This window comes from Eucyclogobius newberryi, unplaced genomic scaffold, assembly GCF_026437365.1.
Source record: "Eucyclogobius newberryi isolate DKJ021-1_F unplaced genomic scaffold, fEucNew1.0.hap1 SCAF_9, whole genome shotgun sequence".
NCBI classification, from domain to species: domain Eukaryota; kingdom Metazoa; phylum Chordata; class Actinopteri; order Gobiiformes; family Gobiidae; genus Eucyclogobius; species Eucyclogobius newberryi.
The window spans coordinates 1,469,756-1,494,705 of NW_027316532.1; the positions used below are offsets into that span (position 1 = coordinate 1,469,756).

General features: G+C 47.9%; 2 protein-coding genes across 2 annotated transcripts in view; one reads left to right on the forward strand and one right to left on the reverse strand.

Moving 5' to 3' along the window:
* The window catches only part of cyldl (cylindromatosis (turban tumor syndrome), like), a 244,796-nt gene extending 240,360 nt beyond the window's left edge, over window positions 1–4,436 (reverse strand). The window contains exon 1 of the mRNA XM_072439059.1: window positions 4,370–4,436. The gene's annotated coding sequence lies outside the window, so the exon portion shown is untranslated. The remainder of the gene's footprint in view (window positions 1–4,369) is intronic.
* A 3,132-nt stretch (window positions 4,437–7,568) lies between these two features.
* Window positions 7,569–24,950, forward strand: part of zc3h3 (zinc finger CCCH-type containing 3) — a 33,364-nt gene continuing 15,982 nt past the window's right edge. Inside the window, exons 1-5 of the mRNA XM_072438788.1 lie at window positions 7,569–7,662; window positions 8,326–8,484; window positions 8,604–9,347; window positions 11,871–12,156; window positions 14,813–15,105. Of these exons, the coding sequence (XP_072294889.1) occupies window positions 7,617–7,662; window positions 8,326–8,484; window positions 8,604–9,347; window positions 11,871–12,156; window positions 14,813–15,105 (1,528 nt within the window). The 5' untranslated portion in view covers window positions 7,569–7,616. The remainder of the gene's footprint in view (window positions 7,663–8,325; window positions 8,485–8,603; window positions 9,348–11,870; window positions 12,157–14,812; window positions 15,106–24,950) is intronic.

Genomic DNA, 24,950 nt, shown 5'->3' on the forward strand with positions numbered 1-24,950 from the left:
GTGACGGTCCTGGGACACGACTGCCAGACCTCCTCCACGTGACGGTCCTGGGACACGACTGCCAGACCTCCTCCACGTGACGGTCCTGGGACACGACTGCCAGACCTCCTCCACGTGACAGTCCTGGGACACAACTGCCAGACCTCCTCCATGTGACGGTCCTGGGACACAACTGCCAGACCTCCTCCACGTGACAGTCCTGGGACACAACTGCCAGACCTCCTCCATGTGACGGTCCTGGGACACAACTGCCAGACCTCCTCCACGTGACAGTCCTGGGACACAACTGCCAGACCTCCTCCATGTGACGGTCCTGGGACACGACAGCCAGACCTCCTCCACGTGACACGACTGCCAGACCTCCTCCATGTGACGGTCCTGGGACACAACTGCCAGACCTCCTCCATGTGACGGTCCTGGGACACGACAGCCAGACCTCCTCCACGTGACGGTCTTGGGACATGACTGCCAGACCTCCTCCACGTGACGGTCCTGGGACACGACTGCCAGACCTCCTCCACGTGACGGTCCTGGGACACGACTGCCAGACCTCCTCCACGTGACACGACTGCCAGACCTCCTCCACCTGACGGTCCTGGGACACGACTGCCAGACCTCCTCCATGTGACGGTCCTGGGACACGACTGCCAGACCTCCTCCACGTGACGGTCCTGGGACACGACTGCCAGACCTCCTCCACGTGACGGTCCTGGGACACGACTGCCAGACCTCCTCCACGTGACAGTCCTGGGACACAACTGCCAGACCTCCTCCATGTGACGGTCCTGGGACACAACTGCCAGACCTCCTCCATGTGACGGTCCTGGGACACAACTGCCAGACCTCCTCCATGTGACGGTCCTGGGACACAACTGCCAGACCTCCTCCACGTGACAGTCCTGGGACACAACTGCCAGACCTCCTCCACGTGACAGTCCTGGGACACAACTGCCAGACCTCCTCCATGTGACGGTCCTGGGACACAACTGCCAGACCTCCTCCATGTGACGTCCTGGGACACGACAGCCAGACCTCCTCCACGTGACACGACTGCCAGACCTCCTCCATGTGACGGTCCTGGGACACAACTGCCAGACCTCCTCCACGTGACAGTCCTGGGACACAACTGCCAGACCTCCTCCATGTGACGGTCCTGGGACACGACAGCCAGACCTCCTCCACGTGACGGTCTTGGGACATGACTGCCAGACCTCCTCCACGTGACGGTCCTGGGACACGACTGCCAGACCTCCTCCACGTGACGGTCCTGGGACACGACTGCCAGACCTCCTCCACGTGACGGTCCTGGGACACGACTGCCAGACCTCCTCCACGTGACGGTCCTGGGACACGACTGCCAGACCTCCTCCACGTGACGTCCTGGGACACGACTGCCAGACCTCCTCCACGTGACGGTCCTGGGACACGACTGCCAGACCTCCTCCACGTGACGGTCCTGGGACACGACTGCCAGACCTCCTCCACGTGACGGTCCTGGGACACGACTGGCAGACCTCCTCCACGTGACGTCCTGGGACACGACTGCCAGACCTCCTCCACGTGACGGTCCTGGGACACAACTGTCAGACCTCCTCCACGTGACGGTCCTGGGACACGACTGCCAGACCTGGGACACGACTGCCAGACCTCCTCCACGTGACGGTCCTGGGACACGACTGCCAGACCTCCTCCACGTGACGGTCCTGGGACACGACTGCCAGACCTCCTCCTCCTGACGGTCCTGGGACACGACTGCCAGACCTCCTCCACCTGATGGTCCTGGGACACGACTGCCAGACCTCCTCCACGTGACGGTCCTGGGACACGACTGCCAGACCTCCTCCACGTGACGGTCCTGGGACACAACTGTCAGACCTCCTCCACGTGACGGTCCTGGGACACGACTGCCAGACCTCCTCCACGTGACGGTCCTGGGACACGACTGCCAGACCTCCTCCACGTCGACCAGGGCGAGGCATCGCAGAAACGGAGCAGCCAGGTGGGCAGAGTTCATTTAGATGAATGAACTCACTCTCTCTCTGCCATGTCTCCGTAAGACACATGAAATCAAGGTTTTGTCTTGTAAAAAGTTCATTCAAGGAAAACGCTTTGTTGGCAATTGAACGTGCATCAACAAGCCGAGCCGGACCGTGGATGACGTCACGTCCATCGGTTCCGCTGAGCGCAGCGGGACCTGTCGAAGCCATGCCTTACGGTCACGTGATTCCCATCTGTTTCGCCGGTAAGCCGACGAAAACAAGGAAGCGGACGGTGGCGGTGGACCCCAGCGCTCATAATTCCAACGGCGCGCGGGCTCCAGGAAAACAGCCGCCACATCCCGCGCAGGCTCCAGGACCGGTGCGGCCCCGATGGCCCGTGCAGGCAGCGGGAAAGCAGCCGCGATGACACGGGCAGGCTCCGGGAAAGCAGCCCCGATGGCCCGGGCAGGCAGCGAAGACGGCAACGGCTTGTATCCGCGATCTTGTTCTTTCGGTCATTACCCAAAGCTCATGACCATAGGTGAGGTCAGAACGTAGACCGACCGGTAAATCGAGAGCTTTGCCTTTCGGCTCAGCTCCCTCTTCACCACAACAGTCCGATGCAGCGACTGCATCACTGCAGCTGCTGCACCGATCCGCCTGTCGATCTCACGCTCCATCCTTCACTCACTCGTGAACAAGACCCCGAGATACTTGAACTCCTCCACTTGGGGCAAGGACACCCCACCCACCTGAAGAGAGCAAGACACCTTTTTCCGGTCGAGAACCATGGCCTCGGATTTGGAGGTGCTGATTCTCATCCCAGACGCTTCACACTCGGCTGCAAACCGTCCCAGTGCAGCTGCAGGTCCGGGTTTGATGGAGCCATCAGGACAACATTGTCTGCAAACAGCAGAGATGAGATCCTGTGGTCCCCAAACCGGACACCCTCCGACCCCTGACCACACCCTCCGACCCCTGACCACACCCTCTGACCCCTGACTCCGCCTAGAAATTCTGTCCATAAAAATTATGAACAGAACCGGTGACAAAGCACAGCCCTGAGGAGTCCAACATGCACTGGGAACAGGTCTGACTTACTGCTGGCAATGCGAACACAGCTCCTGCTCCGGTCAGACAGGGACCGGACAGCCCTGAACAAAGCAATATAATGAATAATATAATATAATAAATAATATATATTTATATATATATAATATATATATAAAATATAAAATTAATATACATATACACATGGCCGTGAAAATGTTCCATGAAGTAGTGTAAAAGTTTGTGCTGTTTGTGAGGAAGAGGTGATGTAGGCGGGGATTAGAGGTGGGCTCTTCGCGGTGGCTCGTACGCCGCGGTCGCAAGGGCAACGAGGGCCTTCATCGCCGCGTGCGGCTTTAATTATTATTAGTATTATTTTGTCTTACGCTAGATGTTTTTATTTTATTTCATCTTTATTTATTTCCCCCCTCCATTCCTTATTAAGAAATGAGAGGTTTTGTCCATAGGAGTTTTGTTTATAAGAGTTCTTCTATTAAGAGTGTTTTTTAAACTTCCTATAAGTTATCTATCCTTTTCCTCTGTATCTACCTGTGTTGCAACTACGAAATTTCCCCGTGTGTGGACAATAAAGGCATATCTTATCTTATCTTATATCTATACTAGAAGAGACCACTTTTTATTTTCAATAGACACAAATAATGACAAATGTGGACAGTTTCAATTCACTTTTTGTAACGTCCAGAATCCCAGCAGCAGTTGCCTCGAGGGGTGGCAGTGAAAAGCAGATGAAAGCACAGGCACAACAGAGCTCTCTGGTGCCCCCCTCTGTCCTTCAGGAAGACATACACATTGAAATGACAATGACGTAACAATCCTTTGAATATTTAGGTAGGTTTATATCGATACTGACAGAGGAATCAAAAAGTATCTAGAGGTGATACTTGAAATGTATTTATTTTAATTCAGTTTTTTTTTACATTTTGTTTATGTTTTCTCCACATTCACTTTTCATATTAATTCAAGCTGCTTCAGTGCATTATAGTACCAAACTCTCTGGTATCGTATTGTCACTAACTCTGTGGTGCATGATCAGATCATAATCAGGCCTCGGGGCGCTTGTTACTGCTACAACACTGCAAATACTTCTATTACATAATACAGGTACAGAGAAGAGTTATATCTGATGTACTTTTTCACTGGAGTGGCTGAAACTACCACAAAGGCTCTTCTTTAAAGCTTCTCTGAGGTAAAAACTTACTAATACTGCACCTGAGGTCAACGTCATAAGTGTTTGTGTCTCTGCTCCGATCAGAGTCCAGGTGAAGTACTTTCACAGTATTATCACAGTATAATCACAGTATTATCTTTAGTAACATTACCTGGAGAGTAAAAGTACACAGCTGTGTCCTGCTCCGCCTCAGTCTCACTCGCAGTACTTTAGTTTACTGCAGTTTGTCAAGTATTTCCCCCTCAGACAGCAGCAGACGTGTTTACTTTCACTTTCACAGATCACGTGACCTGCAGTGTTTATAGCAGAAAGAACTCCATGTGTAAAAGTACTTTACTACTTCTATTTAGGGCTTTAATTGTTCATCCTTTTATTTAGTCTGAAGTCTTGAAGTCCATCGGAAGGAGACTGAGTTTGGTGCTAAATATTGATCACTTTACTTCCACATCCATTTTGAACAAATACAAGTTTAAAATGAGAGGAAGAATCCCTCTGTGATGTCATCTGTGTGCGACGTGTCACTGAAAAACACAGGCTGCTGTACCCTGGACCCTCTGTCCCCTCCTGACCCCTCTGTCCCCTCATGACCCCCCTGTCCCCTCATGACCCCCCTGTCCCCTCATGACCCCCCTGTCCCCTCATGACCCCCTGTACCCTCATGACCCCCTGTCCCCTCATGACCCCCTGTCCCCTCATGACCCCCCTGTCCCCTCATGACCCCCTGTACCCTCATGACCCCCTGTCCCCTCATGACCCCCCTGTCCCCTCCTGACCCCCTGTCCCCTCATGACCCCCTGTCCCCTCATGACCCCCCTGTCCCCTCATGACCCCCTGTACCCTCATGACCCACTGTCCCCTCATGACCCCCCTGTCCCCTCATGACCCCCTGTACCCTCATGACCCCCCTGTCCCCTCCTGACCCCCTGTCCCCTCATGACCCCCTGTACCCTCATGACCCCCTGTCCCCTCATGACCCACTGTCCCCTCCTGACCCCCTGTCCCCTCATGACCCCCTGTCCCCTCATGACCCCCCTGTCCCCTCATGACCCCCCTGTCCCCTCCTGACCCCCTGTCCCCTCATGACCCCCTGTCCCCTCATGACCCCCCTGTCCCCTCATGACCCCCTGTACCCTCATGACCTCCTGTCCCCTCATGACCCCCCTGTCCCCTCCTGACCCCCTGTCCCCTCATGACCCCCTGTCCCCTCATGACCCCCTGTACCCTCATGACCCCCTGTCCCCTCATGACCCCCCTGTCCCCTCCTGACCCCGTGTCCCCTCCTGACCCCCTGTCCCCTCCTGACCCCCTGTCCCCTCATGACCCCCCTGTCCCCTCCTGACCCCCTGTCCCCTCATGACCCCCTGTCCCCTCATGACCCCCCTGTCCCCTCATGACCCCCTGTACCCTCATGACCCCCTGTCCCCTCATGACCCCCCTGTCCCCTCCTGACCCCCTGTCCCCTCATGACCCCCTGTCCCCTCATGACCCCCTGTACCCTCATGACCCCCTGTCCCCTCATGACCCCCCTGTCCCCTCCTGACCCCGTGTCCCCTCCTGACCCCCTGTCCCCTCCTGACCCCCTGTCCCCTCTTGATCCTCCTGACTAAAGCTATACATAACTTTATAGCCAAAAAACAGACTAAACTAAAATCATGATTGTTTGTTTTCTTTGTGTTGTTATAATTGCACTTAATGATGGCCTGTGTCGGCTGTAATATTCCAGTGTGGCATTAAACTTATCTATGTAACTATGTCTGCTTTGTGTACTTTGACTACTTCATCAGAACCAGAATAGGGGTTTATATTTGTCTATAAACAAAGGAACTTGTCCTGGTGCAGCACAAACAATACAACATTAAACAATGATTACAGAACGGCATGATCTGTACATAAGAAAATATAAAGTATAAAGTTATGTAGTGCAATAATACGTGACAGTGCAGTTAGTGCAGGTGCTTAGGCAGTGTTCATGAGTCCAACAGCAGAGGGAAAGAAACTGTTCTTGTGGCGGGAGGTTCTGGTCCTGATGGACCGTAGCCTCCTGCCTGAGGGGAGTGGCCTCCTGCCTGAGGGGAGGGGCCTCCTGCCTGAGGGGAGTGGCCTCCTGCCTGAGGGGAGTGGCTCAAATAGTCCATGTCCAGGGTGAGAAGGGTCGACTGTGATCAGACCTGCTCGTCTCAGAGTCCTAGAGTCGTACAGGTCCTGCAGAGATGGAAGTTCGCGGCCGAGGGCGCTGTAGTCTCTGTTTGTCTCTGGCTGTGGCTCCAGCGTACCACAGGGTGATGGAGGAGGTGATGGAGGAGGTGATGGTGGCTCCCACTTGAGGTCCTGGTGATGGTGGTGCAGAGAAAGAGGAGGGGTCCACAGTGGAGATGGGGGAGTCTGAGATGGTGAGGGGGGGCTGGGGGGCTGTGACTTCCCTGAAGTCCACGATCATCTCCTGTCTTCTGGGCGTTGAACTCCAGGTTGTTTCCGCTGCACCAGGACACCAGCTGCTCCACCTCCTGTAAACAGACTCATCCCCGTCCGAGATGAGTCCAATGAGGGTGGTGTCGTCCACAAACTGAATTAGTTTTACAGAGTCGTGGCTGGAGGTCACAGGGAGAAGAGCAGGGGAGAAAGTACACAGCCCTGTGGAGCTCCTGTGCTGACAGTCCCGGTGTCTGAGACATTCTTCCCCAGACGCACACACTGACTCCATCAGGAAGTCAGCACACCCTGCAGGTGGAGTCAGCGCTCCACCTGCAGATGGAGTCGGGGACAGGGACAAAGACAGGGACAGAGACAATGATGGACGACTTGAAGCTGGGACATGGCATGACTCCAGGAGGTGTTAAATATGCCAGTGAAAACAGGGGCCAGCTCGCCTGCACAGTGTCTTAAGGTGGCCGGGGTGACACCACTGAACAAATACTTTATTTATAACAGTTAATACTGTTACTATTATTTATAACATTTAATACTGCAGCAGACTCAGATGTGTCAAAACATGTTTCACATTCTTATTTTCTTTTCCATTTTCATATTTGTGCCTTTAGTTCTTTTCAGATGCAGTGTTCTCCCCCAGGTCCGCTGCAGGGGGCGCTGTGCTTCGGCTCTTATTGTTATAATTACATATTTGACCGAAAATTATTAACTGTAAACAAACCATAAATAAACCGTGACTAAACCGTAAATAACAGTAAATTAAACTGCAAACAACACGTAAACGCGCCGTAAATTCACTTTGTGACGTAAGCAGCGTGGTGCGTGGCAACGTTTTGCGCGGTGACGTTTTGCGCGGTGACGTTATGCGTGATGACCTTATGCGCGGTGACGTTGTGCGTGATGACGTTATGCGCGGGGACGTTGTGCGTGATGACGTTGTGCGCGGTGACGCCAGAGTGTAAACATCCAAGATGGCGGAGCGTGATGCGCTGCGGAGACAGATCGAGCTGCTTCAGAGTGAGTTTAGAGGTTTTATCACTGAAAATCACACTCGTGTTTTGTCCTCAAAGACACAAGAGACAGAAAGTGTGAGTTTGATTTGGATAAACGTTCATCAGAGTCACGTTCACGGTTCTTTCCTGCCTCGTGTCTCTGCTGTACGCGCGTCTGACTTCAGCTTTAATCACGTTCATTGATGATGAAGAATGTTCCGTGTGTGTGTGTGTGCGTGTGCGTGTGCGTGTGCGTGTGCGTGTGCGTGTGCGTGTGCGTGTGTGTGTGTGTGTGCGTGCGTGTGCGTGTGCGTGTGCGTGTGCGTGTGTGTGTGTGTGTGCGCGCGTGTGCGTGTGTGTGCGTGTGAGAGAGAGAGAGACAGACAGACGCTAGAGTCATTCTCAATCTGTGGACCTAGTCTGAGAACTGGGATACTGGAAACCCCGCCCACCTTGTGCAGACTCCTGACAATAGTCTGTCCAGTTTATCTATTTGTTTACACTCACTTACAAAATGTTCCTCATTAAATGTCCCGTAAGCTCGAACCTGTAACAGTCGTGTTTAACTGAAGCTTTATGTGTGTTTAGAAGCAAATATGGCCCTGATATAAATAAAGGATTATCTTAATAATAAAGGATTATCTTATCTTATATATTGCTCTGTTCTGATTAAATCCACCTGTTTCAGACCTGATCAACCGACACAAGAGTCTCCATGGAAACGCTTTGGTCCCAGGGCCTCAGGACCAGATCGGGTTTACAGTACGGCCCACAGTGCAGTCCTCGATGCCCTCGGCCCTGAGTGAGTCCAGACCGGGGGCCAGCGCTGGAGTCAGAGCGGCTCAGAGTGAGGAGTCTTTATTTGTCCACCATCTGAAAGTCTTTAGTCTCTAAGTTTGCAACTTTAAGTCCCGACTCTTAAGTTTTAGGCAGAAATGAATCATCCTGTTTTTGTTTTTTCTTCAGGCGCTGGGCCGAGCTCGTCTCACTCTGGAACCTCTGGACCCTCTGGACCCTCTGGAACCTCTGGACCCTCTGGACCCTCTGGACCCTCTGGAACTTGGAGGAAAACGTATTCTCTGAAGAATAACGCAAAGTCAAACACACCAAACACCCACCAGGCAGCACAAGAACCATCAGCACGAGAACCATCAGAACGAGAACCATCAGCACGAGAACCATCAGCACGAGAACCATCAGCACGAGAACCATCAGCACGAGAACCATCAGCACGAGAATCATCTGTGTTTTCACAAAAGAAACCTGCTCCTGCCACAAAACCTGCTCCTGTCGACTCCAGACCTGCTCCTGTTGTCACAAAACAGATCCAGACGCTCGTTCCAAAACGTCAGTCTTCGCCTTCAAATCAGACTACTTTAAAATCCACAACTGCGTCATCCAAAAATAAGACGTTTTCTGTAAAACCAGCACTGAACTTAGAAAACTCTTCTGAATCCTTGACGTCTGCTCCAGCTGAACGAGCTTCAGATCCAGAAAAACCTTCTTCAGATTCAGCTGCAGTGAAACCTACCAAAGCTCTGAAGAAGAAGTCTGCTCCACCACAGACAGCGCCCTCTGCTGGCTCCAGCACTGCTCTGAAGAGGCTCAAGATGCCCAGGACCCTGGACAGGACTAAGTCTAAGTTCACATGGGTGCGAGCGGGTTCTAAGGGGCCCAAAGGCAGTGTGGATGTGGCGTCTGGAGATTCAGGTAAATCTCAGATCAAACACAAACAATAAACTCTGTTGTTACTGAAATTAAATATAAATAATTTATAATAACTAAATGATGAGTCGATAATAATAAAAGGTGTTCAGAATCAGAAAAGGTGTTTTGCCGTTGGAACTTGTCGATGTAACACACGTTTTGTCGACTCCAGAGTTTGTAGTCATCAAACAAGGATTTTTATTTGAAAACAATTTTATGACGGTCCAACATCGTCACTTTGGAGAGAGGAGTGAGACAGGGCTGTGCTTGGTCCCTCCTGTTGTTTTCTTTGTACTTGGAACCATTAGCCCAATTTATTAGACATTCAGAAACAATGAATGGCGTTTCTGTTGATGGGGCCGAACATACAATTGCTGCAGATGAAGTTCTTTTATATTTGACCAAACCAGACATTTCCAAACACAACGTGATGCATTTCATGATATTAGTCCAATGTCTGAATACAAACTAAATGTACAAAAAACTTAAATTCTCTCTCACTGGCGCCCCCCTCTGACCTTTAGAAAGAAATATCCATTTAAATGGCAAACTACACTCCTCTTTTCTCCACTATAAAGAAAGAGCTTGTAAAAGTGACTCTGATCTCAGACTCAAGTCTAAGTCAAACGATTGAAACTATAAAAATTAATGTTTGTCCAGATCTCTCTCTGTTCCAGACTCTTTGATGAATAAAACTATCTCTAGATTTATATGACAAGAAACCTCATCTGATTTAAAACGCTACAATTATCAAAACAAAAAGGGGGCGGGGTTTACCTTGTGTGAAAAGTACTTTATTTCAGGTGAAATGTTCGCGTTGCTGGTGTGATCCTGAATGTTGTGCTCAATGGTCTTATACTGAGAGTCATGTGGTGCCGGGGGTTCCTGTACAGGTCATATACTGAGAGTCATGTGGTGCCTGAGGTTCCTGTACAGGTCTTATACTGAGACTCATGTGGTGCCGGGGGTTCCTGTAAAGGTCATATACTGAGAGTCATGTGGTGCCTGAGGTTCCTGTACAGGTCTTATACTGAGACTCATGTGGTGCCGGGGGTTCCTGTACAGGTCTTATACTGAGAGTCATGTGGTGCCGGGGGTTCCTGTACAGGTCTTATACTGAGAGTCATGTGGTGCCGGGGGTTCCTGTACAGGTCTTATACTCAGAGTCATGTGGTGCCTGAGGTTCCTGTACAGGTCTTATACTGAGAGTCATGTGGTGCCGGGGGTTCCTGTACAGGTCTTATACTCAGAGTCATGTGGTGCCTGAGGTTCCTGTACAGGTCTTATACTGAGAGTCATGTGGTGCCGGGGGTTCCTGTACAGGTCTTATACTGAGAGTCATGTGGTGCCGGGGGTTCCTGTACAGGTCTTATACTGAGAGTCATGTGGTGCCTGAGGTTCCTGTACAGGTCTTATACTGAGAGTCATGTGGTGTTGGGGGTTCCTGTACAGATCTTATACTGAGAGTCATGTGGTGCCTGAGGTTCCTGTACAGGTCATATACTGAGAGTCATGTGGTGCCTGAGGTTCCTGTACAGGTCTTATACTGAGAGTCATGTGGTGCCTGAGGTTCCTGTACAGGCCTTATACTGAGAGTCATGTGGTGCTGTGCTCAAATCTGTTCTTACAACATGGAAGGAGCTGATCAGAACATACAAACTAAACACAGATGTTACAATCTTAAACTGGTAAAGTTTTATGACCAAAGGTTTTGTACAAATAGAACTGAGCTGAGACTCGAGGTCTGGAGGACAAAAGGTCTAAAGTTTTTTCACCAGATTTCAAGACATTAAACAAAGTCATGACCTTTATAACCACTGACTGAGATGTTTATCAAGGCTTATAAAGCAGAACTTTAAAGGTGAATAATATCTAAATGATACAAATGTATGAACTGTCTGGACTCTACTGATTCTATTTTTTTTTTTATTGAAAGAGAGGGTCACTTTTATGTGATGGATGAAGAGTGGGACCATCCCAGAGGAGGAGCTCTTAATCACATATTTGGAGAGAGTTTTGCAGGAAAAATGTGTCATGTTTCTTCATAAGGTCAAAGGTCTCATTATTCACATGGAAATGCAACAGCGCCACCAGGAGGCAAACCACTGTCACATGTTCTGGGACTGTCCTGTTACTCACAAATATGTGAGTGAAGTTCACGACGCTCTGCGACTGTTACAGACATTTACCCCTAAACTTTACAACTATGAACTCCTGCCATGGACACAATACATCACCAACGATCAAGGACTGAGAGAGGGACAGACATCAGGCAAATGGAAAAAAACATCACCAACGACCAAGGACTGAGAGAGGGACAGACATCAGGCAAATGGAAACAAACATCACCAACGACCAAGGACTGAGAGAGGGACAGACATCAGGCAAATGGACACAAACATCACCAACGATCAAGGACTGAGAGAGGGACAGAAAAGTCCAAAATTAACTCTGAGAACTCAAACATGTTTTGGCCTAACTTAAAAGTAAATTGTCGCTCTAATCTTTGTTGGAACTGTTTTTCAGGCTGTAGGCCAATCAGGCGCACCGGTGTGAGCACGCTCTGTAAGGCCTCTAGGTACCAATGGGTCTCTCGAGTCCAGAGAGCTGGACCTAGCCTGAAGACCGGAGCTCTGTCGCCTAAAGCTGCCACAAGTCCTAAAGGTCGCAGCAGGTTCAGGTGGAGCGCTCCCCAGAGGTCAGAGGTCTCTCCCAATAGGTCAGAGGTCGTCACAAGATCAGCCTCTGTCGCCACGGAGACAGGAAGTGCGTTTAAGCTCCGCAGCCGCACCAAGATCGTCCGGAGAACTAGGTGAGGCCTCATTAATCACAAATTTACTGAAATATCACCTTTCTCTCCAAAAGATGACACGATCACTGCACATGTGAAAGATCTACTGTTATCTACTGCATGTGTGAAAGATCTACTGCATGTGTGAAAGATCTACTGCACGTGTGAAAGCTCTACTGTGATCTACTGCACGTGTGAAAGATCTACTGCACGTGTGAAAGATCTACAGCACGTGTGAAAGATCTACTGTGATCTACTGTACGTGTGCAAGATCTACTGTACGTGTGAAAGATCTACTGCACAGGTGAAAGATCTACTGTGATCTACTGTACGTGTGAAAGATCTACTGCACGTGTGAAAAATCTACTGTGATCTACTGTTCGTGTGAACGATCTACTGTACGTGTGAAAGATCTACTGTACGTGTGAAAGATCTGCTGTACGTGTGAAAGATCTGCTGTACGTGTGAAAGATCTGTGATCTACTGCACGTTTGAAAGATCTACTGTGATCTACTGTATGTGTTAAAGATCTACTGTACGTTTGAAAGATCTACTGCACGTGTAAAGATCTACTTCACATGTGAAAGATCTACTGCACGTGAGAAAGATCTACTATGATTTACTGTACATGTGAAAGATCTACTGTGATCTACTGTACATGTGAAAGATCTACTGCGCATGTGAAAGATCTACTGTGATCTACTGTACATGTGAAAGATCTACTGCGCATGTGAAAGATCTACTGTGATCTATTGTACGTGTGAAAGATCTGCACGTGTGAAAAATCTACTGTGATCTACTGTATGTGTGAAAGATCTACTGCACGTGTGAAAGATCTACTGCACGTGAGAAAGATCTACTGTGATTTACTGTACATGTGAAAGATCTACTGCACGTGTGAAAGATCTACTGCACGTGTGAAAGATCTACTGCACGTGTGAAAGATCTACTGTGATCTATTGTACGTGTGAAAGATCTACTGCACGTGTGAAAGATCTACTGCACGTGTGAAAGATCTACTGCACGTGAGAAAGATCTACTGTGATTTACTGTACGTGTGAAAGATCTACTGAGATCTACTGTACGTGTGAAAGATCTACTGCGCATGTGAAAGATCTGTGATCTGCTGTATGTGTGAAAGATCTACTGTACGTGTGAAAGATCTACTGTGATCTACTGTACGTGTGAAAGATCTACTGCGCATGTGAAAGATCTACTGTGATCTACCTTACGTGTGAAAGAACTACTGTGATCTACTGTACGTGTGAAAGATCTACTGTGATCTACTGTACGTGTGAAAGATCTACTGCGCATGTGAAAGATCTACTGTGATCTACTGTACGTGTGAAAGATCTACTGTGATCTACTGTACGTGTGAAAGATCTACTGTGATCTACTGCACGTGTGAAAGATCTACAGCACGTGTGAAAGATCTACTGTGATCTACTGTACGTGTGAAAGATCTACTGCACGTGTGAAAAATCTACTGTGATCTACTGTTCGTGTGAACGATCTACTGTATGTGTGAAAGATCTACTGTACGTGTGAAAGATCTACTGTGATCTACTGTACGTGTGAAAGATCTACTGCACGTGTGAAAAATCTACTGTGATCTACTGTTCGTGTGAACGATCTACTGTACGTGTGAAAGATCTACTGCACGGGTGAAAGATCTACTTTGATCGACTGTACGTGTGAAAGATCTACTGCACGTGTGAAAGATCTACTGCACGTGTGAAATATCTACCGTCATCTACTGTACGTGTGAAAGATCTACTGTACGTGTGAAAGATCTACTGCACGTGTGAAAGATCTACTGCACGTGTGAAATATCTACCGTCATCTACTGTACGTGTGAAAGATCTACTGCACGTGTGAAAAATCTACTGTGATCTACTGTTCGTGTGAACGATCTACTGTACGTGTGAAAGATCTACTGTACGTGTGAAAGATCTGCTGTACGTGTGAAAGATCTGCTGTACGTGTGAAAGATCTGTGATCTACTGCACGTTTGAAAGATCTACTGTGATCTACTGTATGTGTTAAATATCTACTGTACGTTTGAAAGATCTACTGCACGTGTAAAGATCTACTTCACATGTGAAAGATCTACTGCACGTGAGAAAGATCTACTATGATTTACTGTACATGTGAAAAATCTACTGTGATCTACTGTACATGTGAAAGATCTACTGCGCATGTGAAAGATCTACTGTGATCTACTGTACATGTGAAAGATCTACTGCGCATGTGAAAGATCTACTGTGATCTATTGTACGTGTGAAAGATCTGCACGTGTGAAAAATCTACTGTGATCTACTGTATGTGTGAAAGATCTACTGCACGTGTGAAAGATCTACTGCACGTGAGAAAGATCTACTGTGATTTACTGTACATTTGAAAGATCTACTGTGATCTACTGTATGTGTGAAAGATCTAATGTGATCTACTGTACGTTTGAAAGATATCCTGTACGTGTGAAAGATCTACTGCACGTGTGAAAGATCTACTGTAGAACAACTGCACATGTGAAAGATCTGCTGCACATGTAAAAAATCGACTGCAGATCTACTGCACGTGTGAAAGATCTACTGCACGTGTGAAAGATCACACTCATTACACACACATTTTGCGTGTGGAAATAAACTCTGTCATTATCTGGTGTATGGTCTTCCAGTTCCTCTGAAGTCCGGACTCCTGTGGGACCTAAACCTGGACTTCGACCCAGGTCTGGATCCGGCCGGACTTTGGTCTCCAGACACAAACTGAGACGAGTCAGTTCTGGTCTGACCAGCTGCAAGGTCCAGTCCAGGCCTGAGTCCGGTCCACAGTCTGGTCCAGCCAAGTCCAGGACCAAGGAGCTGGTGTCAGTGTCCAGGCACAAACTGAGATGGATCAACCCAGGACTGTCCAGGTCCCAGACCAGGACCAGCGCCAGGAGTCCAGAGACCAGGACCAGGAACATCTCAGGTGAGTCCAGAGACCAAGTCCAAGACCAGTGTGTGGTTTTAGGTGGTTCTGGTCAGAGACCAGCGAGAAAAGTTTCAGGGTCTGTGATGGTCTCATGAGCTGGGCCGGCCCAGCCTATAAGCGAACTAAGCAGCCGCGTAGGGCCCCGAGGCGTTAATAGGGCCCCCAATCTGGCAATGAGAAGTGCAAGCGCAGCGTGCGCCACTAGTGTAGTAGCGCTGCTGGCGCGGCAGCGCACACAGCGGTAACATATAACACACAAACTGCATTTATTTGTAATGACAATCTGGCAACCAAGACACCAAACCTGCTCTGATTGGTCAACTTCATTGTGCGCGAGCAGAAGAGCAAAACATAAACACAACAGAACGTGGTCCTCATGTCCAGAGGAATATATCCCCCCGATGCCGAAAAACGAAACTTCTTGACGATGTAAAGAAACTGCAAACTCAACAACACTCTCCAGGTTTTGAACTTCTCTTACAAAGAGACGGTTAATGCTGCTGTTTGAAACAACACGAGTCTGTCACGTTAGTTCGCTCAGGCTGGAGGCGACGAGAGCTCTGCCCCGCGCTTAATAATATGTGTCTGAATGAAAGATAATAAGCTTCACATTGACACCAGCCCCGTCGTGTGAGCTGCAGGTGAGGCCGGTGAGGGGCCTCTATGCCCCGGGTCACTAAGAGGCGGAGATCCGGTCCGGACGAGCGCCGTCTCGTCCAGAACCTCTGATGTGAGACTTTGGAGTGAACAGTGTGCGGCCCCTGTCCCGGGCCCCGGGCCCCTGTGCAGCCTCAGTCAGAGATGAGCGGGTTTGAGTTTGCGTCCCTCTCTCTCACATCACCATGTGTCAGATCAATCGTGACTCGTGATGTCTGTTTGACTTTGACTTCTTAAAGTGCAATGAGAGGAACGTAAAGGTTTATGCACGTCAGGTCCATCAGCCAATCACATCGCAGCATTGTTTCACACAGAGTCCAGTGTGTGGTGTTCTGATCAGAACAAACATTTATATTGTAATTCACTTTTAATAGAGCAATAAAACATTTCAATTTATTTAAAAAGCATCATTAGACTATTTGTTATAAATTATAATAAATTGATAGTGAAAAATAACCAGACATATTATGATTACGTCTGTTATAGAATAATACTATATATTTTTATACAAAAGTGGCAAAGTTGCAGAAACACTTCACTAGAGCGAGGTTTGGACCTTCACTTCTCGTTCTGTTCATTCTCTGGGAATAACATGTTTGTTTTATCAGTGTTAATTGTTAATCAATCCATGCTTATGCCATTTGTTTAATTTAATATAACTTGTTTTGTCACTTTGGCAAGAAGGAACAGTTGGGAGCAGTAAAAGATAAATTAGTAAGGATAACTATTACTTTTACATTTTCAGTTAAAAAGAATCAATTTGACCATAATTATTTTCATAGCCAATATTGTATTGAGTAATTAAGTACACTAATGTATTAATAACTGGCTTTAGTCACTTTCTCCTGGCACAGTTTCATCACATCATCATTTTATAGCATTACAACCTCAACATTTTACTCTTACTTTAGCCGGCTGGACCACATTAAAATGCAGCAGAAGACCCAAAAAAGGTCTGAAAATATCTGGGGGACGACCCCCAGACCCCCCTGTTCATTAATTTAAACTAATGTGCTAATGTGGCTGTCGACCCTTAACGCCCACAAATACACCCAAAAACATATCTGGGACGTGTGTTATTTGTACAGGGAGTAGAGGTGATGTCAGCGGAATACCAAGTTGCATTGTGGGATTTAAGTTATCAATATTTGGGTCTGTGAAGGTCTCATGAGGGTCAGTGAAGGTCTCATGAGGGTCAGTGAAGGTCTCATGAGGGTCAGTGAAGGTCTCATGAGGGTCAGTGAAGGTCTCATGAGGGTCTGTGATGGTCTCATGAGGGTCAGTGAAGGTCTCATGAGGGTCAGTGAAGGTCTCATGAGGGTCTGTGATGGTCTCATGAGGGTCAGTGAAGGTCTCATGAGGGTCTGTGAAGGTCTCATGAGGGTCAGTGAAGGTCTCATGAGGGTCTGTGATGGTCTCATGAGGGTCAGTGAAGGTCTCATGAGGGTCTGTGAAGGTCTCATGAGGGTCTGTGAAGGTCTCATGAGGGTCTGTGAAGGTCTCATGAGGGTCAGTGAAGGTCTCATGAGGGTCTGTGACGGTCTCATGAGGGTCAGTGAAGGTCTCATGAGGGTCAGTGAAGGTCTCATGAGGGTCTGTGAAGGTCTCATGAGGGTCTGTGAAGGTCTCATGAGGGTCAGTGAAGGTCTCATGAGGGTCTGTGATGGTCTCATGAGGGTCAGTGAAGGTCTCATGAGGGTCTGTGAAGGTCTCATGAGGGTCTGTGAAGGTCTCATGAGGGTCAGTGAAGGTCTCATGAGGGTCTGTGATGGTCTCATGAGGGTCAGTGAAGGTCTCATGAGGGTCTGTGAAGGTCTCATGAGGGTCTGTGAAGGTCTCATGAGGGTCTGTGAAGGTCTCATGAGGGTCAGTGAAGGTCTCATGAGGGTCTGTGACGGTCTCATGAGGGTCAGTGAAGGTCTCATGAGGGTCAGTGAAGGTCTCATGAGGGTCTGTGAAGGTCTCATGAGGGTCTGTGAAGGTCTCATGAGGGTCAGTGAAGGTCTCATGAGGGTCTGTGATGGTCTCATGAGGGTCAGTGAAGGTCTCATGAGGGTCTGTGAAGGTCTCATGAGGGTCTGTGAAGGTCTCATGAGGGTCAGTGAAGGTCTCATGAGGGTCTGTGAAGGTCTCATGAGGGTCTGTGAAGGTCTCATGAGGGTCAGTGAAGGTCTCATGAGGGTCAGTGAAGGTCTCATGAGGGTCTGTGATGGTCTCATGAGGTCTGTGAAGGTCTCATGAGGGTCTGTGATGGTCTCATGAGGGTCAGTGAAGGTCTCATGAGGGTCAGTGAAGGTCTCATGAGGGTCAGTGAAGGTCTCATGAGCGTCTGTGAAGGTCTCTTGAGGATCTGTGAAGGTCTCATGAGGGTCAGTGAAGGTCTCATGAGCGTCTGTGAAGGTCTCATGAGGGTCTGTGAAGGTCTCATGAGGGTCTGTGAAGGTCTCATGAGGGTCTGTGAAGGTCTCATGAGGGTCTGTGAAGGTCTCATGAGGGTCTGTGATGGTCTCTTGAGGGTCTGTGAAGGTCTCATGAGGGTCAGTGAAGGTCTCATGAGGGTCAGTGACGGTCTCATGAGGGTCTGTGATGGTCTCATGAGGGTCAGTGAAGGTCTCATGAGCGTCTGTGAAGGTCTCATGAGGGTCTGTGAAGGTCTCATGAGGGTCTGTGAAGGTCTCATGAGGGTCTGTGAAGGTCTCATGAGGGTCTGTGAAGGTCTCATGAGGGTCTGTGAAGGTCTCATGAGGGTCTGTGATGGTCTCTTGAGGGTCTGTGAAGGTCTCATGAGGGTCAGTGAAGGTCTCATGAGGGTCAGTGACGGTCTCATGAGGGTCTGTGAAGGTCTCATGAGGGTCTGTGATGGTCTCATGAGGTCTGTGAAGGTCTCATGAGGGTCAGTGAAGGTCTCATGAGGGTCAGTGAAGGTCTCATGAGGGTCAGTGAAGGTCTCATGAGCGTCTGTGAAGGTCTCTTGAGGATCTGTGAAGGTCTCATGAGGGTCAGTGAAGGTCTCATGAGGGTCTGTGAAGGTCTCATGAGGGTCTGTGAAGGTCTCTTGAGGGTCTGTGAAGGTCTCATGAGGGTCAGTGAAGGTCTCATGAGCGTCTGTGAAGGTCTCTTGAGGGTCTGTGAAGGTCTCATGAGGGTCTGTGATGATCTCATGAGGGTCTGTGAAGGTCTCATGAGGGTCTGTGAAGGTCTCATGAGGGTCAGTGAAGAAGGTCTCATGAGGGTCAGTGAAGAAGGTCTCATGAGGGTCAGTGAAGAAGGTCTCATGAGGGTCTGTGAAGGTCTCATGAGGGTCTGTGAAGAAGGTCTCATGAGGGTCTGTGAAGGTCTCATGAGGTGTTCCACAGCCTCATCGAGTACTGTTTGTGTTGTGAGCTAAAAAAGGAGGGGGAAAAACAAAGTCAAACGCCTTTTTCACTTGAATCCTTTTCTATAATAACCGCGTCATAAACGTCAAACTCACAGATAAAATCATAACGACCAATTACAAACCTGAACGACACCAAACGACCTCTGCAGACTCCAAATGTGTTCTCCTCTGAACCTCCAGCAGAGGGCGCTCTCTGACTGTCTTTGTTTCAGTAAAAGCTGGACTAAACCAGGACTAAACCAGGTCTAAACCAGGTCTAAACCAGGATGGATGTTGAAAATCTGATGGAGGTTTATATTTAGTATTTGCATTGTTTATTACCCTCTGAAAATACACGATTACTTCAATAACAAATAAAACCTCTTTTTCACTTTGTGTTGAAGTGAAATGCAGCTCTTATTCTAGTCATATGATATTTACTTAAAGGAGCTGTTTTGTATTAGTAATTTTAACCTTTGTCGTGTCTGGAATGAGCCCGTTTAAAACCGCTTAACGACTGTGTGTGTGCGATAACGGACACACACAGTCGTTAAGCGGTTTTAAATGGGCTGTGTGTGTGTTGTGTATCAGTGTGTTGTGTGTGCGATAACGGACACACAACTCACACACACACACTCTGCACCTTTTCCTCACATCTATCTTTCCTGTAAACAACTTTAAGCTCTCTGTTCAGCTGTAAGGTCTCTTGTGTTGTGTCATAGTTAAAGCGCTGATGCAGAGGAGTGATTCTAAGTATGTGCACGTAAGTGCACATCCATGTGCACACGTAAGTGCACATCCATGTGCACACGTAAGTGCACATCCATGTGCACACGTAGCACATCCATGTGCACACGTAAGTGCACATCCATGTGCACACGTAGCACATCCATGTGCAATGACTGGTGTGTAATGACTGGTGTGTTATGACTGGTGACAGAAAGATTCTCCTCTTAGCAGCTGTAAGGTTTCCTGACACAGGATATTCAGCTCTGATGCATCGATGCTGAAGAGTGAAACTGTAACTGAACCTTCAGCTGTTCATGCTCCTCATTCTGGGGATGCCTCTGTTAAGGGGAGGGGCCTGTGTCAGAGGGGGAGGGGCCTGCGCTAAACTCCCCTTTCACACTAAACACTAATAACACCACACAGCGGTGGGGCCGGGACACGTCAGGGTCAACGGTTGACCTGCTGCTCCAGTAATCAGCTCGTCTAAGGTTTTAGCTTTGATGTATTTATTTTAAACACTTCTTGATGGGACGTTTGCGCTGAGGTTAATCCTTCCCGTTCAGATCAGTGACACATTTTAAAGCTCATGTGCGGGTTATTTTGATGGGTGCGTGTCATTCTTTACCCTCTGAGTGACAGATGCCCCCCTGCAGGCGTACAGAGCTAGTCGGGTTGCAGAGCGATCCCTGAGGGCGTTCAGACTTGGCAGCTGTTTACAGTAACAGTTACGTCTTACGCTCTATGTGTAATGGATCTGTCTCTGACTCTCAGACGTCTTCATGTCTCAGTTTGTCTTCGAATAAATGAAAACTTAAAAAGAGACTTTCCTGTGCACTGACCTGCTCTCCTGCAGGTGTCCAGCTCTCCTGCAGGTGTTCCTTTTAAGCGTTTCATACATCGTTACAGGACACACCCCTCAGCAGCTTCACAGGAGCAGGAAGTCACTTCAGTTTAGTGCTGCCCCCAGTGGATGTGTCATAAACTGAAAGTCCCGTGTGTATAATACACTGTACTTTAACTAACCATAACTTTATGTATGATAATCACCTCTCTCCCTGCTCTGCCCCCCCCCCCCCCCCCCCTCTCACTTGGCACCTGTCTCCCCAGTTGACACTAGGTCATATAGGGAATTGGACAGGAAGTGACAAATTCCAAGATGGCAGCGCTCTTGCGGCCCAAATCACTTACGGTTCACCGTTTTGCTACACCTGGTGGTGAGAGAGATAAAGTTACTGTCTCGCATCGTTAGGTTGATAGACTTCCTGGCCTGATGGTCAGAGACACGGCTCGGTGGAAACACTTCGAGGGTTCGATTCCTGCAGGAGCTTTATTATCTTGAGTTAAAAAAAATGTTTGCAGTCTAGTTTGTTTTGGGATGAGTTAGCTGCACTTTTGCTAATACAAAGACATAGTATAAACTAGTTTTAACCAAACAAAGTAAACCTAAAACTTAGGTTTAGGGGTTAAGGTTAGGGTTAGGGTTAAGGTTAAGGTTAAGGTTAAGGTTAAGGTTAAGGTTAAGGTTAAGGTTAAGGTTAAGGTTAGGGTTAAGGTTAAGGTTAAGGTTAAGGTTAAGGTTAGGGTTAGGGTTAGGGTTAGGGTTAAGGTTAAGGTTAAGGTTAGGGTTAGGGTTAAGGTTAGGGTTAAGGTTAGGGTCAGGGGTTAGGGTTAAACCCAGACCCATGTGATTTACATTTTCACAATTCTTTGTTTTACATTCAATTCACGCCCATTTAAATTTTTTCTCAGGAAGACAACACCAGGAACTCATTGTTTGGTCCTTGTACACATCAAATGCATCGTAAACTTCAGGTTTGGACCCAAGAGTGAACATTATTGATGGATCAGCAGAATTAGCGGGACCGTTCGCCATGTTTACTACGGTCGACCACCTGTTTACTTCCGCCCGGCTCCCGCCATGTCGTCCTCGCCATGTCGTCCTCGCCATGTCGTCACGGGCATTGTCGTCACTTCCTCCAGTCCAATTCCCTATATGACCTAGTGCCAACCCTGTCTCCCCTCCCCCCCTCCCTCTTGGACATTTGGCCCCAGTTTCCCCTCCCCCCCTCGGAGTAGATCCATAAAACTGTCGACGCCTCCACTTTAAAACGAGAGGCTCATATTCGCGGTTTGAGGTTTCACACTGACATCATTAGAAAACCAGCCAATCACAGCGCTCTGTCACACTCCTTAGCCAATCACAGCGCTCCGTCACCTGACACAGGTTTGGTCTAGTCCAGAGTCCGGGTCCGGAGCCGGTCTAGTCCAGAGTCCGGGTCCAGACCAGAGCTGGTTGCTGTAAATTTATAAACAGGTCCAGAACCAAACCAAGGACCACGGTCTTCCGAATAAGAGCTGTTTGTTTTAAACTCTGTAAACATGAGTCTGCTCATAAATCTGACCCGATTCACACACACACACACACACACACACACACAAACGCACTGACACACACACATACTGATCAAATTTACCGACACGTTCCAACTTTCCACTCACTCTGAACATACAACACCAGGTCTAAACCAGGACTAAACCAGGACTTAACTAGGACTAAACCAGGACTAAACCAGGACTAAACCAGGACTAAACCAGGACTTAACCAGGACTTAACCAGGACTTAACCAGGACTTAACCAGGACTTAACCAGGTCTAAACCAGGTCTAAACCAGGACTAAACCAGGACTAAACCAGGTCTAAACCAGGACTTAACTAGGACTAAACCAGGACTAAACCAGGACTTAACTAGGACTAAACCAGGACTGAACCAGGACTTAACTAGGACTAAACCAGGTCTAAACCAGGTTTAAACCAGGTCTAAACCAGGACTAAACCAGGACTAAACCAGGACTTAACCAGGACTTAACCAGGACTTAACCAGGACTTAACCAGGTCTAAACCAGGTCTAAACCAGGACTAAACCAGGACTAAACCAGGTCTAAACCAGGACTTAACTAGGACTAAACCAGGACTAAACCAGGACTTAACTAGGACTAAACCAGGACTGAACCAGGACTTAACTAGGACTAAACCAGGTCTAAACCAGGTTTAAACCAGGTCTAAACCAGGACTAAACCAGGACTAAACCAGGACTGAACCAGGACTGAACCAGGACTTAACTAGGACTAAACCAGGTCTAAACCAGGTTTAAACCAGGTCTAAACCAGGACTAAACCAGGACTAAACCAGGACTTAAAGGTGGTATGGTCGATTTTTTTTCAGCAAATTTTTTATCATATTTCCTCGTGGCGTGGATAAATCATTAGTCCTGCCACCTGTCAATCATAAAACGCACCTGTCGTTCACCTGCAGCCGCGTCAGGCTCGTCCCCACGTTTCCGCGTGCCTAAGCGCATTGATCCATCATAATATAGTTCCCTCAGTGTACGGGGCAAAATTAAGACGGAGAAAGACAGAAATCTACGGGAGACGAGAGATGTGATGTGATCCGGTGCACTAATAAACAAACACACGTGTGTGTTGTATCAGTCCACACGGGGGAGTGGCATGTGCACTTCCGCCTGCGTTCTCAAATCGCCGAAAAATCGTCCATACCGCCTTTAACTAGGACTAAACCAGGTCTAAACCAGGACTAAACCAGGACTAAACCAGGACTAAACCAGGACTAAACCAGGACTAAACCAGGACTAACTCTCAACATGCCGCAGTGAGTGGTGTTTTCTAATCTAAATCCTCCTCAATATTACTTTTTAATCACTGTGATTCACAAAAGGACGTTTAGTAATTCTGCCTTCTCTCTTATCCAATCATCTGTCTGTGGTGTGGACCTCTCAGCGTCCAGACACTTAAGACAGAGACACACTTGACCTCCAACATCTGAGGATGTCTCTGAAACACTGGAGCTCTGGACTAAATGTTTCACTCTGAAGGGTTCTTACCTTAAGGGTTAAATAAAGCTTGTCCGTCAGTCGTCCATATAATTTCCACAAGAAATATTGTTGTTTAATTAATTACCAATATAACGTTGGTTTGCCATTGGCTGCCCAATGGTATTTTGTTTTAAAAATGAATCACGCTTATCTTCTGAGCAGCTACAAATCCTCCTGTTAGTTTTATTAAACACTGTTAAAAAGCCACTCTGCTTTCATTATTAGTCACATCAAAATCCTAAGTTTCTGATATAAAAAGCACATGAATGCAACGTCACCTCAGAAACACGAGGACCAATTAAACGCAGCATCAGTCACAGAAGTTAAAAATATCACAAGGTCAGGGGTCACAGGTCAAATACTTTCTCAGGTTGTTGTCTCCAACTCAAAAAGTCAAACCACCTCCTCCAGACAGACTAACCACTCTGCCACAGTCACAGAGTCGTGGGCGTGTCTTGTTTTTCGTTTACAACAGTCTTTATTTCATGTGATATTTGAGTCGCTTAAAATCAAATCAATTTAAATAAACTGACTCACCTCTGCCCTTTGACCTCTTTTAAGATAAGATAAGATATTCCTTTATTGTCCCACATGGGGAAATTTCATTGGTGCAACGCAGGTAGATACAGAGGTAGATCCAGAAGAACAAATCACTTATAGGAAGTCTGAAAAACACTTTCAGTAGAAGATCTCTTATAAATAAATAAAAACTCCCATAGACAAATAAATAAATAAATACCATTGCATGTGATCCCGACAGTAATTGCACATGAATGTGTGTCACGACAGCACATAGATTGCACATGAAATTCACATGAATTGCACATGAATTTCACAGCAATTGCACATATGACAGAATTGCACATCAGTATTAGGTTAGGTCAGTATTGTGAGTGTTCAGTACTAACAGTTTTTGTTATAAAGTCTGACAGCAGCAGGAAGGAAAGACCTACGGAACCTTTCCTTCACACATCGAGGGTGGATCAGTCTCTCACTGAAGCTGCTCTCCAGAGCGGACAGAGTGTCCTGCAGGGGGTGACACTCATGGTCCAGCATAGATGTGAATCTAGCCAGGACCCTTCTGTCCCCCACCTCCTGCACCGAGTCCAGAGCACAGCCCAGGACGGAGCTGGACTTCTTGATGACTCTGTCCAGCTTCCTCCTCTCCCTCTCTGTGATGCTGCTGCTCCAGCAGGCCACACCTACAGG